This window comes from Lynx rufus, unplaced genomic scaffold, assembly GCF_022079265.1.
Source record: "Lynx rufus isolate CCGP_SWC_20201006 ecotype Redwood Valley unplaced genomic scaffold, mLynRuf1.p SCAF_35, whole genome shotgun sequence".
In the NCBI taxonomy this organism is placed as follows: domain Eukaryota; kingdom Metazoa; phylum Chordata; class Mammalia; order Carnivora; family Felidae; genus Lynx; species Lynx rufus.
The window spans coordinates 2,240,046-2,257,606 of record NW_025814851.1 but is presented as its reverse complement, the minus strand read 5'-3'; the positions used below and the strand labels follow the sequence as shown (position 1 = coordinate 2,257,606).

Genomic DNA, 17,561 nt, shown 5'->3' with positions numbered 1-17,561 from the left:
CTCTCTCTCTGTCACTCTGCACCCAAGCCCCCACTGGTACATACAGGCACAGAGGCAGGCAAGTCAGGCAAGGACTAGGAAAGAGGAGAGGGGGCTGGATACAGGCTGCCAGAGGGCTCAGAAGCCCAGTGCACCTCCCTGTCCCAACTCTGTCCACCTGCTGCTGTGGCCACAGCAACAGAAGAGATAGCTAGTAAGGCAGGAGTGAGGCCCAGTACCTTGTGGACAGTGGTGTCATTAGCTGTGATGCCTAAGATGTCTCGAGAGATGGAAGAGCTCACCCAGACCAGGTTGCAGAAGATCTGGATTCCACATAGCAGTGGCAGCAGCGGGCTACAACAGAGGAGGGGCTGTAAGTGTGATTTGCTTCCATGGGCCTCAAGGTGGTGGTGGTAGAGGGGGTATATAAGAGCAAAGGACATGCTCCCTATCTACCCCCAACCCAACCTGAAAGTGGGACTAGATAAGCAGCTGAATTAAATAGCTGAAAAATAACAAAAGGCCAATGGCAGAAAAGATAGAAAAAGAATAAGAGAAAGACAAAAAGAGAGAGATGAAGGACAGAGAAAGAATGCAGATTAGGTAAAGACCATCTTAATCAGAGCGATTTTTCACTAGGCACTTTTTTCTTTCTTATCCAGAGCTTATTTCAAATGCTTTTTGTTTGAAATTTCACATTTCTAATTTGGAACTGTTCAGTGCTGGCCTAGAATGTTTCATTTTGGTGATCTCAGTGAAGTGTCTGGAAATTGGTCTTGTCTGATAGTGCTTGGGTGAAATAAGGTGATAGTTCCTGGCATAATTTCTCAGGGAACAGGTGCTGGATACATAACAGTACCATGTCATTGGTCAGTTTGTCTCCTCCATTTTCACAAGCCTCTTATGGTAAGTTTCTATCTGTCTGATGCCCTGGGTGTCCTGTCTCCTGCATTACTATCTTGGCATACATGGACACTTTTGCTGTTCTGGAAATTTGAGAGAGAAAACACTCAGCTTCTCAGGGACACCCTGCTGTGAAATATTCACTTGGAGAACTTAAAGAGCAGGGAAAAAGGAGAATCAAACAAAACATATATATATATACAATATATACTATATATATACACACACAATATATATACTATATATATACACACAATATATGCTATATATATAAATATATATAGTATATATATAAATATATATACTATAATATAAATGTATATACTATATATATATATATATATATATATATATATATATAAACTGTAGTATACCATTCCCTATAGATAACAGGGATGGTTGTGAACCAAGGTGCTTCCAGCCCAAGGATATGGCTTGAGGAGCCATGAGGTGGGCAGAGTTAAGAAAGTTGTGCACTGTGGGACCCAGACATCTTGAGAAACAGCTGACTAAGTTTCCACTATACAAATGTTCGAGGATGTTCAGGCTCAAGGATATTGGGAGGAGATGTAGTTGCTTAGAGAATACAGGAAGATGTAGGATGTTAAAATATGGTATGTAGTATGTAAGGTGAAGACGGAGGAAGAAGAGGAAGAGGCAGAAAAAAACCCAGCCTCCTGTTCTCTTTCCTTCTTCTATCCACCAGCAGTTTCACTCACTCATCTAGAGATCTAGGAGCCTGGATGAGACTGAGAATTACATCTCACCTCTGTCCAGTCAACTACTTTGATCCTTTCCAAGGGACAGTTGGGTCTAGCTGGCAAGCAGGCAAGCTAGTCTCTGCACACCTGGGTCCTACAGAGTTAGGCCTTTTATATTCCTGTGAACTCTTTCAGGTTGCAGAACTATATATACATAAATCACTTAATATAGTTGCTGTCATGTAGAGGGTGCAAAACAAATATGTGCTCACTTTAGTTCTGAGCCTCTATTTCCTCAACTGCAAAACAGGATTAATAACTACTCCCCACACCATGTTGTTGGGGTGATTCAGTGATTCAGAGGTTCTGGATCCAGACTGCCTAGGTTTGAATCCCAGCTCGGCTACCTCCTGCCTCTGTGACTTTGGGAGAGTATCTTTACCTCCCTGTGCTTCCATTGTTCCATCTGTAAAAAGAAGTGACTAATAGTGTTGTTGTGAAGATTAGAGAGCTAAAGTATATGAAATGTTTAGAGAATTGTCTGGCTTAAAATAAGTGCTCAATGAATGTTAGGTATTATTTAAACAACGTAGGTGTGTGATCTTTTTGCCCATCATATCTTCAGCATCAAGCTCAGAGCCTGGCACATAGCAGGTATTTAATGCTCTACTTCCACTCTACCTCTTATCATAGGCAAGCATGGGCTCTGTTTGCACAAGACAGTCACTCATTAGTGATTGACTGACTTATGTCAAACCACAGATGCAATAAACTTAGTGTTTGCCAAATCCTGCCCTGGGCAATGTCTGCCTCACCTCCCTTGCTGGGGAGTCTATTTACCACTGAAAGACCTGAATCATCTTTTGCTTGGAGCATCCTCTCTAGAAGACCTACTTGGCCCCAAAGGAGGCAGTGGGCGAGGAGATGGACACAATCAATGATGCTATTCTGAGAACTAAATTCTTTAACATGTGTAAAGTGCTTGAAAAGCTGTGTATGTTCATCTGCACTTGTTTTATCATTCAACATTATGTTTTGTGTGCCATCTACATTATTGTGCATGCAGTTACATTGTTTATTCTCCATGCTATGCAATGCTACATTTTGTGAATATCTCATGGTTTGTTTACCCATCTGCTTATGATCATTTAGGTAGTTTCTAGCTTTTGGTTATGAACAATAGTGCAATAAAAATGTTTGTCCACATAAATTTTGGAAGCAACTTTTCATTTTTTTTAATTTTAGAGAGAGAGAGCATGCACGAGCAGGGTAGAGGGGCAGCGGGGAGAGAGAGAGAGCTTAAGCAGGTTTCATGCTCAGCATGGAGTCCAACACGGGGCTTGATCCCAGGACACCAGGATCATGACCCAAGCCACGAGTCAGACATTCAAATGACTGAGGCACCCAGGTGCCCCAGGAATCAGCTTTTTAAGTTACACACACACACACACACACACACACACACACACACACACACAGGCAAACCTTTTGAGATTTTGATTGGAATTGCATTCAATGTGTAAATCAATTTAAGGAGAGTTAACATTTTTGTGACATGGAGTCTTCTGTAAACATAGTATGTCTCTCCATCTATTTAAACCCTTTCCATGTTATTCAAGTGAAGCTTTATAATTTGAAAGGACTTGCACATCATTATAAGTAATTCTTTTATTTCCTTTTTTTTTAGAGTGAGAGTGTCTCTGTGCACGTGTGGGGGATGGACAGAGGGAGAAGGACAGAATCTTAAGCAGGTTCCATGCCCAGTGCAGAGCCCGACATGAGGCAGGATCTCTAGACCCCTGAGATGATGACCTGAGCCTAAATCAAGAGTCAGATGCTTAACTGACTGAGCCACCCAGATGCCCCAGAAATTCTTTTATTTCTTGCTGCTATTGTAAATAATACCTTTTTAGAAAAATATATTTTATAGCAATTTATTGCTAATGTTTACAAGTATAATTATAGTTGTTTGTATATTGCATTTGTAACTAGAAAACCTGATAAACTTTCTTATTAATTTTGATAATTTATATGTAAATGACAGTTTTCTTTTTTCACCCCCCATCTTTATATTTTTATATCTCCGTTTCTTACATTACTGGACTCCTAGGACCTCTCACCTCCAACACAAACACACCATTTTAAGCACAATGTTGAATAGAAATGTTAACAATGTGCATTGTTATGTTGATCCTAATTTTTAAAGGGAATGCTTTTAAAGTTTCACCATTGAATGAATTTGCAGTAGTTTTTTGTAGATACCATTTAACAGATTAAGGAAGTTCCAGTTCATTCTTAGTTTGTCAATAGGATTTTTTTTAATGAGTACTTTCATTAAATGTGTTTTCTGTATTCACTAAGATGACATGTTAATTTTCTATTTGAATTTGTTAATGTGAATTACATTAGAGATTTTTCTCGTGTTGCACTAATCTCACAGTCTTAGGATAAATAAAAACTGCTGGATTTAGTTCATTAACAATTATATTTAGGAATTTGGCATTTTGTTCATGAATGAGATTGGTTTGTAATTTTTCCATTCTCATGTTTCTGTTTGATTTTGGTGTCATAAAATGAAGTGGGAACGATTTCCTTTCATATTATTTTCTGACAGAGGTCATACAAGAAGCTATATGTTTTTAAATATTTGGCACAACTTTCAGATAAAACCGTTTGAGACAGCTGTCTTCTTTGAAAGAAAAAATTTAACTGATACAATCTTTTAAATAGTTATAGAATTATTCCAGTTTGCTATTTCTACTTGTTAATATTGTTAAGTTATGGTTTTCTAGGAATTTTTCTATTTCATATAACTTTTCAAATTTATTTGCTTGAAGTTCTTATTTTTGGATTTTTAAAATCTCTGTTGCAGGGCGCCTGGGTGGCTCAGTTGGTTAGGCAACTGACTTCGGGTCAGGTCATGATCTCACAGTTTGTGAGTTCAAGCCCTGCATCAGGCTCTGTGCTGACAGCTCAGAGCCTGGAGCCTGCTTCAGATTCTGTGTCTCCCCTCTCTCTGCCCCTCCCCTGCTCACACTCTGTGTCTCTCTGTCTCGCAGTAATAAATAAACGTTAAATTTTTTTTAATTAAAATCTCTGTTGCATTTGCAGTTATATCCTCTCTTTTGTTCTGATATTGTTTATTTGTACTTTCTCATTTTCCTCTTGATCAATATTGCCAAAAGTTTGTCACTTCAATAAGTTTTTTAAAATAATCAACTTTTGGCTTTTTAATTTTCTGTTATGTCTTTGTTTTCTATTTAGTCTTATCATTATACTATTTCTTTCAATTTCTTTTGATTTTTTTTAACGTCTGGAGTTGGATGCTCATCTCATATTTGAGTATCAGCACCCGATGTTATAAATGACCTAGTAAATAGGACTGATATTCCTCAGATGCACAATTGTATGGACATAAGGATTTTTAAAGTCTTTCCAGATTATTTGGTAAATAGACATTGCTCCTGGCTTTCTTAGTTTCCCCACCACTTACCTCATTGCCCTGGCCACCTCAGTCCCTTTCTCAGGACAGCTGGGACCTACTAATCACCATTTAACAACTAAAGGGTTAATGCCTGACACAGCAGGAGGCCTTCAGTAATTTGGTGCCAGTCCTTGGGCCAGCTTCTGTTTTGACAGATCAGTGCCCCTGCCACTTCCAGTTTTCTTACATTCTTCTCAGAGAACAAACTTCTTACGATTTCAATTCTTTGAAACATACTGAGATTTGCTTTTTGTACCAAGAAGGTCATTTTTGGTAAACATTCCATAAGTGCCTGAAAAAAATATACATTTTAGTGTAGTATATCCTTCAATTAGTCCTGTTTGTTAATCTGGTTCAAATGTTCTACATTCTTCTGGGTTTTTGTCTAATTGTTGATATGAAAAAAATTGTTGCTATCTCCTGGTAACTATGTCAATTTTGAATAATTGTAAATAAATTTGCAATTGCTATATCTTCCTGGTGAATTTAATATCTTATCAATGTGTAAGGAAATAATTTCTGGTTATTTAGTATCTTTGGCATTTTGCCCTACAATCAAAATTTTTTCTGATATTAATACATTTAGTTTATTATTTGCTTGGTATATCTTTTCTATACTTTCTAAAGATTGTTTTTGATAGAGATTTAATTCACATACCTTTTTAAAGTATACAACTTAGTGGTTTTTATCATATACACATGGTTGTATACTATTACCAGTAATTCCAGAACATTTTCATCACCCTCAAAAGAAACCTCATACCCTTTGGAGTCATTCCAGTTCCCCCTTCCCCTCAGCCCCTGGCTACCACTAATCTGTTTATTGTCTCTATAGACTTGCCTGTTCTGGACATTTAATACAAATTGAATCATACAATATGTGGCCTTTTCTACCTGCCTGCTTTCATTGGACATAATATTTGCAAGGTTAATCCGTGTTGTAGCATGTGTAGATATTTCATTCCCCTTTATAACTGAATGATATTTCACTGTACGGATATACAATCTATCTACTCATAAATTGATGGACATTTGGGTTGTTTCCACTTTTGGCAATTATGAATAATGCTTCCATGAACATCATTGTACAAGTTTTTGTGTGGATATATGCTTTCATTTCTCTTGGATATATACCTAGGAATAAAATTGCTGAGTCATCTGGTAACTCAATCTATGATGCTTTGAGGAACTGCCAAAATATTTTTCAAAGTGGTCAAACTGTTTTTCAAAGTTTTACATTCCCAAAAACAATATTTGAGGGTTCCAATTTCTCTGTGTCCTCACTAGCACTTGTTTTTGTCCATTTTTAATTATATCCATCTTAAGTGGGTATGAAAGTATATCTCATGATGCTCATTTGCATTTCACTAATGACTATAAACTAGTTCTATAACTATAAACTATAAAATAGTTCGTAAACTACTTGACCATTTGTATATCTTCTTTGGAGAAATGTCTATTTAAATTCTTTGCCTATTTTTAAATTAGGTTATTTGTCTTTTTATTACAGTTGATTTTTTTTTAATTTTATTTATTTTTTTAACATTTATTTTTGAGAGAGAGTGTGTGAGGAGGGAGGTGCAGAGAGAGAGGGAGACACAGAATCTGAAGCAGGCTCCAGGCTCTGAGCTGTCAGCACAGAGCCAGACGCAGGGCTCGAACCCACAAACTGTGAGATCATGACCTGGCTGAAGTTGGATGCTTAACAGACTGAGCCACTAATTTCCACTAACAGTCCAAGAGGGTTCCTTTTTCTTCAGGTCCTCACAAACACATGTTTCTTGTGTTATTGATTTTAGCCATTTGGACAGATGTGGGGTGGTATCTCATTGTAGTTTTGATTTGCATTTCCCTGATGGTATGTGATGATGAACATCTTTTTATGTGTCTGTTGGTCATGTGTATTTCTTCTTCGGAAAAATGTCTATTCATGTCTTCTGCCCATTTTTTTTTCTGCTTCAGTGTTCAATTTCTTATATTTTCTTCCTTACATTTCTTTAAAAACTTTTTAATTATAGGGGCACCTGGGTGGCTCAGTCAGTTGAACGTCTGACTCTTGATTTTAGCTCAGGTCATGATCTCACAGTTTGTGAGTTCGAACCCCACGTCAGGCTCTGTGCTGACAGTGTGGGTCCTGCTTGGGATTCTCTCCCTCCATCTCTCTCAGTGTCTCTCCTCGGCTCTCTCTCTCTCTCTCTCTCCCAATCTCAAAATAGATAAACATTTAAAAAAATAAAAAATAATAAATAAATAAAATTTTTATATTTTTATTTATTTTTTCAAATTTTTATTTAAATTCTAGTTAGTTAACATATAGTGTAATATTGTTTCAGGAGAAGAATTTAGCGATTCACTCACATGTAACACAAGTGCTCCACACAACTTCCCTCTTTAATATCCATCAATCATTTAGCCAATCCTCCAGCCACCTCCCCTTCAGCAACCCTTAGTACTATATAGTTAAAAGGCCCTATGGTTTGCTTCCCTCTCTTTTTGTCCCTTCCCATATGTCCATCTGTTTTTTTTTTTTCTTAAATTCAACATATGAGTGAAATCATATGGTATTTGTCTTTCTTTGGCTTATTTTGCTTACTTAACATAATATACTCTAGCTCCATCCACATCTTTGCTAATGGGAAGATTTCATCCTTTTCGATGGCTGAGTAATATTCCTGTGTGTGTGTGTAGCAATTCTTTTTATATATATATATATATATATATATATATATATATATATATATATATGAAATTTATTGACAAATTGGTTTCCATACAACACCCAGTGCTCATCCCAAAAGGTGCCCTCCTCAATACCCATCACCCACCCTCCCCTCCCTCCCACCCCCCATCAACCCTCAGTTTGTTCTCAGTTTTTAACAGTCTCTTATGCTTTGGCTCTCTCCCACTCTAACCTCTTTTTTTTTTTCCTTCCCCTCCCCCATGGGTTCCTGTTAAGTTTCTCAGGATCCACATAAGAGTGAAACCATATGGTATCTGTCTTTCTCTGTATGGCAATTCTTTATCCATTCATCAGTCAGCGGACATTTGAACTCTGTCCATAATTTGGCTATTGTTAATAATGCTGCTATAAACATCAGGGTGCATGTACCCCACCAAATCAGTATTTTTGTATCCTTTGGATAAAAACAGAGTAGTGCAATTGCTAGGTCACAGGGTAGTTCTGTTTTTAACTTTTTGAGGAACCTCCATACTGTTTTCCAGAGTGGCTGCACCAGTTTACATTCCCACCAACAGTATAAGAAAGTTCCCCTTTCTACACATCCTTGCCGACATCTGTTGTTTCCTATGTTATCAATTTTAGCCATTCTGACAGGTGTGAGGTGGAATCTCACCATGGTTTTGATTTGTATGTCCCTGATGATTAGTGATGTTGAGCATCTTTTCATGTGTGTGTTGGCTTTTGTCCTTTTTAAATTGAATTCTTTGGTTTTGGTTGCCAAGTTGCATAAGTTCTTTATATATTTTGTATACTAACTCTTTATCAGATATGTGACTTGCAAATATCTTCTCCAATTCTATGGGTTAGTTTTCAGTTTTGTTATTTCCTTCGCTGTGCAGAAGCTTTTTATTTTTATAAAGTCCAAATAGTTCATTTATGCTTTTTTTCCCCTTGCCTCAGAAGACTTATCTAGAAAGAAGTTACTATTCACAAAGTCAGAGAAGTTATGGCCTGTGGTATCTTCTATGATTCTAAAGATCATAAGTCTAACATTTAGGTTTTTAATCCATTTTTAATTTTCTTTGTGCATGGTGTAAGAATATAATCCAGTTCCATTCTTTTTTTTTCCAATATATGAAATTTATTGTCAAATTGTTTCCATACAACATCAAAAGCTCATCCCAAAAAGTGCCCTCCTCACTACCCATCACCCACCCTCCCCTCCCTTCCACCCCCCATCAACCCTCAGTTTGTTCTCAGTTTTTAAGAGTCTCTTATGCTTTGGCTGTCTCCCACTCTAACGTCTTTTTTTTTTCCTTCCCCTCCCCCATGGGTTTCTGTTAAGTTTCTCAGGATCCACATAAGAATGAAAACATATGGTATCTGTCTTTCTCTGTATGGCTTATTTCACTTAGCATCACACTCTCCAGTTCCATCCACGTTACTACAAAGGGCCATATTTCATTTTTTCTCATTGCCACATAGTACTCCATTATGGATATAAACCACAATTTTTTTATCCATTCATCAGTTGATGGACATTTAGGCTCTTTCCATAATTTGGCTATTGTTGACAGTGCTGCTATAAACATTGGGGTACAAGTGCCCCTATGCATCAGTACTCCTGTATCCCTTGGGTAAATTCTTAGCAGTGCTATTGCTGGGTCATAGGGTAGGTCTATTTTTATTTTTTGAGGAACCTCCACACTGTTTTCCAGAGTGGCTACACCAATTTGCATTCCCACCAACAGTGGAAGAGGGTTCTCGTTTCTCCGCATCCTCGCCAGCATTTATAGTCTCCTGATTTGTTCATTTTGGCCACTCTGACTGGCGTGAGGTGATATCTGAGTGTGGTTTTGATTTGTATTTCCCTGATGAAGAGCGACGTTGAGCATCTTTTCATGTGCCTTTGGCCACCCGGATGTCTTCTTTAGAGAAGTGTCTATTCATGCTTTCTGCCCATTTCTTCACTGGGTTATTTGTTTTTCGAGTGTAGAGTTTGGTGAGCTTTTTATAGATTTTGGATACTAGCCCTTTGTCTGATATGTCATTTGCAAATATCTTTTCCCATTCCACTGGTTGCCTTTTAGTTTTGTTGGTTGTTTCCTTTGCTGTGCAGAAGCTTTTTATCTTCATAAGGTCCCAGTAATTCATTTTTGCTTTTAATTCCCTTGCCTTTGGGGATGTGTCAAGCAAGAAATTGCTATGGTTGAGGTCAGAGAGGTCTTTTCCTGCTTTCTCCTCTAGGGTTTTGATGGTTTCCTGTCTCACATTCAGGTCCTTTATCCATTTTGAGTTTATTTTTGTGAATGGTGTAAGAAAGTGGTCTAGTTTCAATCTTCTGCATGTTGCTGTTCAGTTCTCCCAGCACCATTTGTTAAAGAGACTGTCTTTTTTCCATTGGATCTTCTATCCTGCTTTGTCAAAGATGAGTTGGCCATATGTTTGTGGGTCTAGTTCTGGGGTTTCTATTCTATTCCATTGGTCTGTGTGTCTGTTTTTGTGCCAATACCATGCTGTCTTGATGATGACAGCTTTGTAGTAGAGGCTAAAGTCTGGGATTGTGATGCCTCCTGCTTTGGTCTTCTTCTTCAAAATTCCTTTGGCTATTCAGGGCCTTTTGTGGTTCCATATGAATTTTAGGATTGCTTGTTCTAGTTTCGAGAAGAATGCTGGTGCAATTTTGCTTGGGATTGCATTGAATGTGTAGATAGCTTTGGGTAGTATTGACATTTTGACAATATTTATTCTTCCAATCCATGAGCACGGAATGTTTTTCCATTTTTTTAATATCTTCTTCAATTTCCTTCATAAGCTTGTGATAGTTTTCAGCATACAGATCTTGTACATCTTTGGTTAGATTTATTACTAGGTATTTTATGCTTCTTGGTACAACTGTGAATGGGATCAGTTTCTTTATTTGTCTTTCTTTTGCTTCATTATTAGTGTATGAGAATGCAACTGATTTCTGTACACTGATTTTGCATCCTGCAACTTTGCTAAATTCATGTATCAGTTCTAGCAGACTTCTGGTGGAGTCCATCGGATTTTCCATGTATAATATCATGTCATCTGCAAAAAGTGAAAGCTTGACTTCATCTTTGCCAATTTTGATGCTTTTTATTTCCTTTCGTTGTCTGATTGCTGATGCTAGAACTTCCAACACTATGTGAAACAACAGCAGTGAGAGTGGACATCCCTGTCGTGTTCCTGATCTCAGGGAAAAAGCTCTCAGTTTTTCCTCATTGAGGATGATGTTAGCTGTGGGCTTTTCATAAATGGCTTTCATGATCTTTAAGTATGTTCCTTCTATCCCGACTTTCTCGACGGTTTTTATTAAGAAATGCTGCTGAATTTTGTCAAATGCCTTTTCTGCATCGATTGACAGGATCATATGCTTCTTTTCTTTTCTTTTATTTTGTGATGTATCACATTGATTGATTTGCGAATGTTGAACCAGCCCTGCATCCCAGAAATGAATGCCACTTTTTCATGGTGAATAATTCTTTTTGTATGCTGTTGAATTCGATTTCCTAGTATCTTATTGAGAATTTTTGCATCCATATTCATCAGGGATATTGGCCTGTAGTTCTCATTTTTGCAGAGTCACTGTCTGGGTTACTCTCTATGAAGCTCTACAGTCACTATGCTGGCTTCATAGAATGAGTCTGGAAGTTTTCCTTCCCTTTCTATTTTTTGGAATAGCTTGAGAAGGATAGGTATTATCTCTGCTTTAAACGTCTGGTAGAACTCCCCTGGGAAGCCATCTGGTCCTGGACTCTTATTTGTTGGGAGATTTTTGATAACCGATTCAATTTCTTCGGTGGTTATGGGTCTGTTCAAGCTTTCTCTTTCCTCCTGATTGAGTTTTGGAAGAGTGTGGGTGTTTAGGAATTTGTCCATTTCTTCCAGGTTGTCCAGTTTGTTGGCGTATAATTTTTCATAGTATTCCCTGATGATTGCTTGTATCTCTGAGGGATTGGATGTAATAATTCCATTTTCATTCATGATTTTATCTATTTGGGTCATCTCCCTTTTCTTTTTGAGAAGCCTGGCTAGAGGTTTATCAATTTTGTTTATTTTTTCAAAAAACCAACTCTTGGTTTCGTTGATCTGCTCTACAGTTCATTCGATTCTGTATTGTTTATTTCTGCTCTGATCTTTATTATTTCTCTTCTTCTGCTGGGTTTAGGCTATATTTGCTGTTCTGCTTCTATTTCCTTTAGGTGTGCTGTTAGATTTTGTATTTGGGATTTTTCTTGTTTCTTGAGATAGGCCTGGATTGCAATGTATTTTCCTCTCAGGACTGCCTTCACTGCATCCCAAAGCATTTGGATTGTTGTATTTTCATTTTTGTTTCCTTCCATATATACTTTTAATTTCTTCTCTAATTGCCTGGTTGACCCACTCATTCTTTAGTAGGGTGTTCTTTAGTAGGGTCCTCCATGCTTTTGGAGGTTTTCCAGACTTTTTCCTGTGGTTGATTTCAAGCTTCATAGCATTGTGGTCTGAAAGTATGCATGGTATGATTTCAAATCTTGTATACTTATGAAGAGCTGTTTTGTGACCCAGTATGTGATCTATCTTGGAGAAGGCTCCATGTGCACTCGGAAAGAAAGTATATTCTGTTGCTTTGGGATGCAGAGTTCTAAATATATCTGTCAAGTTCATCTGGTCCAATGTATCATTCAGGGCCCTTGTTTCTTTATTGACCATGTGTCTAGATGATCTATCCATTTCTGTAAGTGGAGTGTTAAAGTCCCCTGCAATGACCACATTCTTATCAATAAGTTTGCTTATGCTTATGAGTAATTGTTTTATATATTTGTGGGCTCCCGTATTCGGCACATAGACATTTATAATTGTTAGCTCTTCCTGATGGATAGACCCTGTAATTATTATAAAATGCCCTTCTTCATCTCTTGTTACAGCCTTTAATTTAAAGTCTAGTTTGTCTGATATAAGTATGGCTACTCCAGCTTTCTTTTGGCTTCCAGTGGCATGATAAATAGTTCTCCATCCCCTCACTCTCAATCTGAAAGTGTCTTCAGGTCTAAAATGTGTCTCTTGTAGACAGCAAATAGATGGTTCTTGTTTTTTTTATCCATTCTGATACCCTATGTCTTTTGGTTGGTGCATTTAGTCCATTTACATTCAGTATTATTATAGAAAGATATGGGTTTAGAGTCATTGTGATGTCTGTATGTTTTATGCTTGTAGTGATGTCTCTGGTACTTTGTCTCACAGGATCCCCCTTAGGATCTCTTGTACGGCTGGTTTAGTGGTGACGAATTCCTTCAGTTTGTGTTCGTTTGGGAAGACCTTTATCTCTCCTTCTATTCTAAATGACAGACTTGTTGGATAAAGGATTCTCGGCTGCATATTTTTTCTGTTCATCACATTGAAGATCTCCTGCCATTCCTTTCTGGCCTGCCAAGTTTCAGAAGAGTATGGGTCACGAGTCTTATAGGTCTCCCTTCGTAAGTTAGAGCATGTTTATCCCTCGCTGCTTTCAGAATTTTCTCTTCATCCTTGTATTTTGCCAGTTTCACTATGGTATGTAGTGCAGAAGATCAATTCAAGTTACGTCTGAAGGGAGTTCTCTGTGCCTCTTGGATTTCAATGCCTTTTCCTTCCCCAGATCTGGGAAGTTCTCAGCTATTGTTTCTTCAAGTACACCTTCAGCACCTTTCCCTCTCTCTTCCTCCTCTGGAATACCAATTATGCGTAGATTATTTGTCTTTAGTACATCACTTAGTTCTCTAATTTTCCCCTCATACTCCTGGATTTTTTTATCTCTCTTTTTCTCAGCTTCTTCTTTTTCCCTAATTTCATCTTCTAGTTCACCTATTCTCTCCTGCCTCTTCAATCTGAGCCATGGTCATTTCCATTTTATTTTGCAGCTCGTTGATAGCATTTTTTTTAGCTCCTCCTGACTGTTCCTTAGTCCCTCGATCTCTGTAGCAAGAGATTCTCTGCTGTCCTTTATACTGTTTTCAAGCCCAGTGATTAATTTTATGACTATTATTCCATATTCACTTTCTGTTATATTGTTTAAATCATTTTTGATCAGTTCGTTAGCTGTTGTTATTTCCTGGAGATTATTTTGAGGGGAATTCTTCTGTTTGGTCATTTTGGATAGTCCCTGGAGTGGTGTGGAACTGCAGGGCACTTCCCCTGTGGTGTCTTGAATAACTTGCGTTGGTGGGTGGGGCTGCAGTCAGACCTGATGTCTGCCCGCAGCCCACCGCTGGGGCCACAGTCAGACTGGTGTGTGCCTTCTCTTTCCCTCTCCTAGGGGCAAGATTCACTGTGGGGTGGTGTGGCCCTTCTGGGCTACTTGCACACTGCCAGGCTTGTGGTGCTGGGGATCTGGCCTATTAGCTGGGGTAGATAGGCAAGGTGCCCAGGGGCGGGAGGGGCAGGCTCAGCTCGCTTCTTCTTTGGTGAACTGCTTCGGGAGGGGCCCTGCAGCAGCAGGAGGGAGTCAGACCCACCGCCAGAGGGGTGGCTCCGCAGAAACACAGTGTTGGGTGTTTGCGCGGTGCAAGTAAGTTCCCTGGCAGGGACTCGTTCCCCTTGAGATTTTGGCTGGGGGATGGGCGAGGGAGATGGCGCTGGTGAGCGCCTTTGTTTCCTGCCAAACTGAGCTCTGTCGTCCAGGGCTCAGCAACTCTCTCTCCTGTTGTTCTCCAGCCTTCCCGCTCTCTGAGAAGAGCTGTTAACTTATAACGTTCCAGATGTTAAGTCCCGCTCGCTGTCCGAACACACTCCGTCAGGCCCTCTACTTTTGCAAGCCAGGCTCCGGGTCTCTGCTTGGCTGGCGGGCCACCCCTCCACCCTGGCTCCCTCCCGCCAGTCCTTTTAGCCCTTCCTACCCTCTTCCGTGGGCCTCTCGTCTGCGCTTGGTTCCGGAGACTCTGTTCTTCTAGTTTTCTGGCGGTTTTCTGGGTTATTTAGGCAGGTGTAGGTGGAATCTAAGTGATCAGCAGGATGCGGTGAGCCCAGTGTCCTCCTACGCCACCATCCTCCCCCAAAATTCCAGTTTCATTCTTTTGCATGTTGCTGTCCAATTTTCCCAAACTCATTTGTTGAAGAGACTTTTTTTTTAATTGGACACTCTTTTCTGCTTTGTCAAAGATGACCAAATTATTGTGGGTTGATTTCTGTGTTTTCTATTTTGTTCCATTGAACTATGTGTCTACTTTTGTGCCAGAGCCATACTCTTTTGTTTAAGCAGCCTTGTAATATAACTTGAAGTCCAGAATTGTGATGCCTCTAACTTTGCTTTTCCTTTTCAAGGTTGCTTCAGCTACTTGGGGTTGTTTGTGGTCACATACAAATTTTAGGGTTGTTTGTTCTAGTTCTGCAAAAAGTATTGCTGGTATTCTGATAGAAAATTGCATTAAATGTGCAGTTTGCTTTGGGTAGTACAGACATTTTAAAAATATTTGTTCTTAAAGTGCTTGAGCTTGGGATATTTTCTTTTTCTGTGTCATCTTCAATTTCTTTCATCAGTGTTTTATAATTTTCAGAATACAGATCTTTTACCTCTTTGGTTAAGTTTATTCCTAGATATCTTATGGTTTTGATGCAATTGTAAATGGAACTGATTGCTTGATTTATCATTCTGCTGCTTCATTATTGCTGTATAGGAATGCAACAGATATCTGTATATTGATTTTGGGTCCTGTGACTTTACTGAATTCATGTATTAGCTCTAGCAATTTATTGGTGGAGTCTTTCGGGTTTCCTATATGTAGTATCATGTCATCTTCAAATAGTGAAAGTTTGACCTCTTCCTTGTTGATTTGGATGTCTTTTATTTCTTTTCATCATCTAATTGCTGTTACTAGGTCTTCTAGTACTATGTTACATAGAAGTCTGGAGAGCAGACATCCTAATTTTGTTCCTGACCTTAGGAGAAAAGTTCTCAATTTCTCCCATTAAGGATGATGTTACCTGTGGGCTACTCATATATGGCCTTTATTTTGTTGAAGTATGTTCCCTCTATCCCTACTTTGTTGAGAGATTTTTTTAAAATCAAGAATGGATGTTGTAGTTTGTCAAATGTTTTATCTGCATCTATTCAAATGATAGTATGGTTCTTAACCTTTCTCTTATTGATGTGATGTATCACATTAATTGATTTAAGAAGATCAAATCATACTTGCAACCAAGGAATGAATCCCACTCTATCGTGGTGGGTGATTTGTTAACATATTGTTGAATTTGATTTGCTAGTATTTTATTGAGAAATTTTGCGTATATGTTCACCAAGGATATTAGCCTCTAGTTATCTTTTTTGGTGAAGTCTTTATCTGGTTTTGGTATCAGGGTAATGTTGGCCTCATGGAATGACTTTAGAAGTTTTCCTTCCTTTTCTATTTTTGGGAATAGTTTGAGAAGAATAGGTATTAACTCTTCCCTAATATTTGGTAGAATTTGCCCGTGAAGCCAACTGGTCCTGGTCTTTTGTTTTTTGGCAGTTTTTTGATTACTAACTCAAATTCCTTGCTGATTATTGGTCTGTTCAAATTTTCCATTTCTTCATGTTTCAGTTGTGCTAGTTTATAAGTTTGGAGGAATTTATTTATTTCTTCTAGGTTGTCCAATTTGTTTGCATGTAGTTTTTCATAATATTTTCTTATAAACACAGAGCGTTGCTGGAGGGGTTGTGGGAGGAGGGATAGGCTAAATGGGTAAGGGGCATTACGGAAGACACTTGTTGGAATGAGCACTGGGTGTTATATATAGGGTATGAATCACTGGAATCTACTGCTGAAAGCCTTGTTGCACTAAGTGCTAACTAACTGGGATGTAAATTTAAAAATAAATACATTTAAAAAATAAAGTAAAATATGAAAAAATATTCTCTTATAATTGTTTGTATTTCTGTGGTTTTGGTTGTTATTTCACCCCTTTCATTTGTTTCTATTTATTTGCTTCTATTTATTTGAGTCCTTTCTCTTTTCTTCTTGGTGAGTCTTGCTAGAGTTTTATCAATTTTATTGATTTTTTCATAGAACCAGCTCCTGTTTTCATTGATCTATTCTATTGGATTTTATTTTCTATGTAATTTATTTCTGCTCTAATCTTTTATTATTTCCTTCCTTCTGTTGCCTTTAGCGTTTTTTGCTTTTTCTTTTTCTAGCTTGTTTATTTGACGTTTTTCATTCTTCTTGAGGTAGAACTGTATTGCTATAACCTTCTCTCTTAGGACCACTTTTACTGCATCCCAAAGGTTTTAGACCTTTGTGTTTTCATTTTCATTTGTTTCCACGTAATTTTTTATTTCCTCTTTTATTTCTAGTTGACCCATTCATTGTTTAGTAGCATATTATTTAACCTCCATGTATTTGTGGTCTTTTCAGGTTTTTTCTTGTGGTTGACTTCTAGTTTCATAGCGTTGTGGTTAAAAAATATGCCTGGTATGGTATTGATTTTGAGTTTGTTGAGGTTTCGTTTGTGGGCTAATGTGCAACCTATTCTGGAGAATGTTCCATGTGCATTTTGAAAGAGTGTGTTTTCTGCTGTTTTAGAATGGAATGTTCTGAATATATCTGTTAAATCTATCTGTTCTGGTGTGTCGTTGAAAACTATTGTTTCCTTGTTCATTTTCTGTTTATTGATCTGTCCATTGATGTAAGTAGGATATTAAAGTCCCACACTATTATTATCTTATTAACAAACAGTTCCTTTATCTTTGTTATTAACTGTTTTATATGTTTGGGTTCTCCTCTGTTGAGTGCATAAATATTTACAATTGTTATATCTTCTTGTTGGATAATCCCCTTTATTATGATATACTGTT

At 38.0% G+C, this 17,561-nt stretch overlaps 1 protein-coding gene across 2 annotated transcripts in view; it reads left to right on the top strand.

Annotated features, from left to right (window-relative positions):
- Positions 1–246: 246 nt before the first annotated feature.
- Positions 247–17,561, top strand: part of PFKFB1 (6-phosphofructo-2-kinase/fructose-2,6-biphosphatase 1) — a 137,630-nt gene continuing 120,315 nt past the window's right edge. Inside the window, exon 1 of one of the 2 annotated variants that reach the window (XM_047093651.1) lies at positions 247–352. In XM_047093651.1, the coding sequence (XP_046949607.1) occupies positions 247–352 (106 nt within the window). The remainder of the gene's footprint in view (positions 353–17,561) is intronic. The other variant, XM_047093652.1, reaches the window with a different exon arrangement.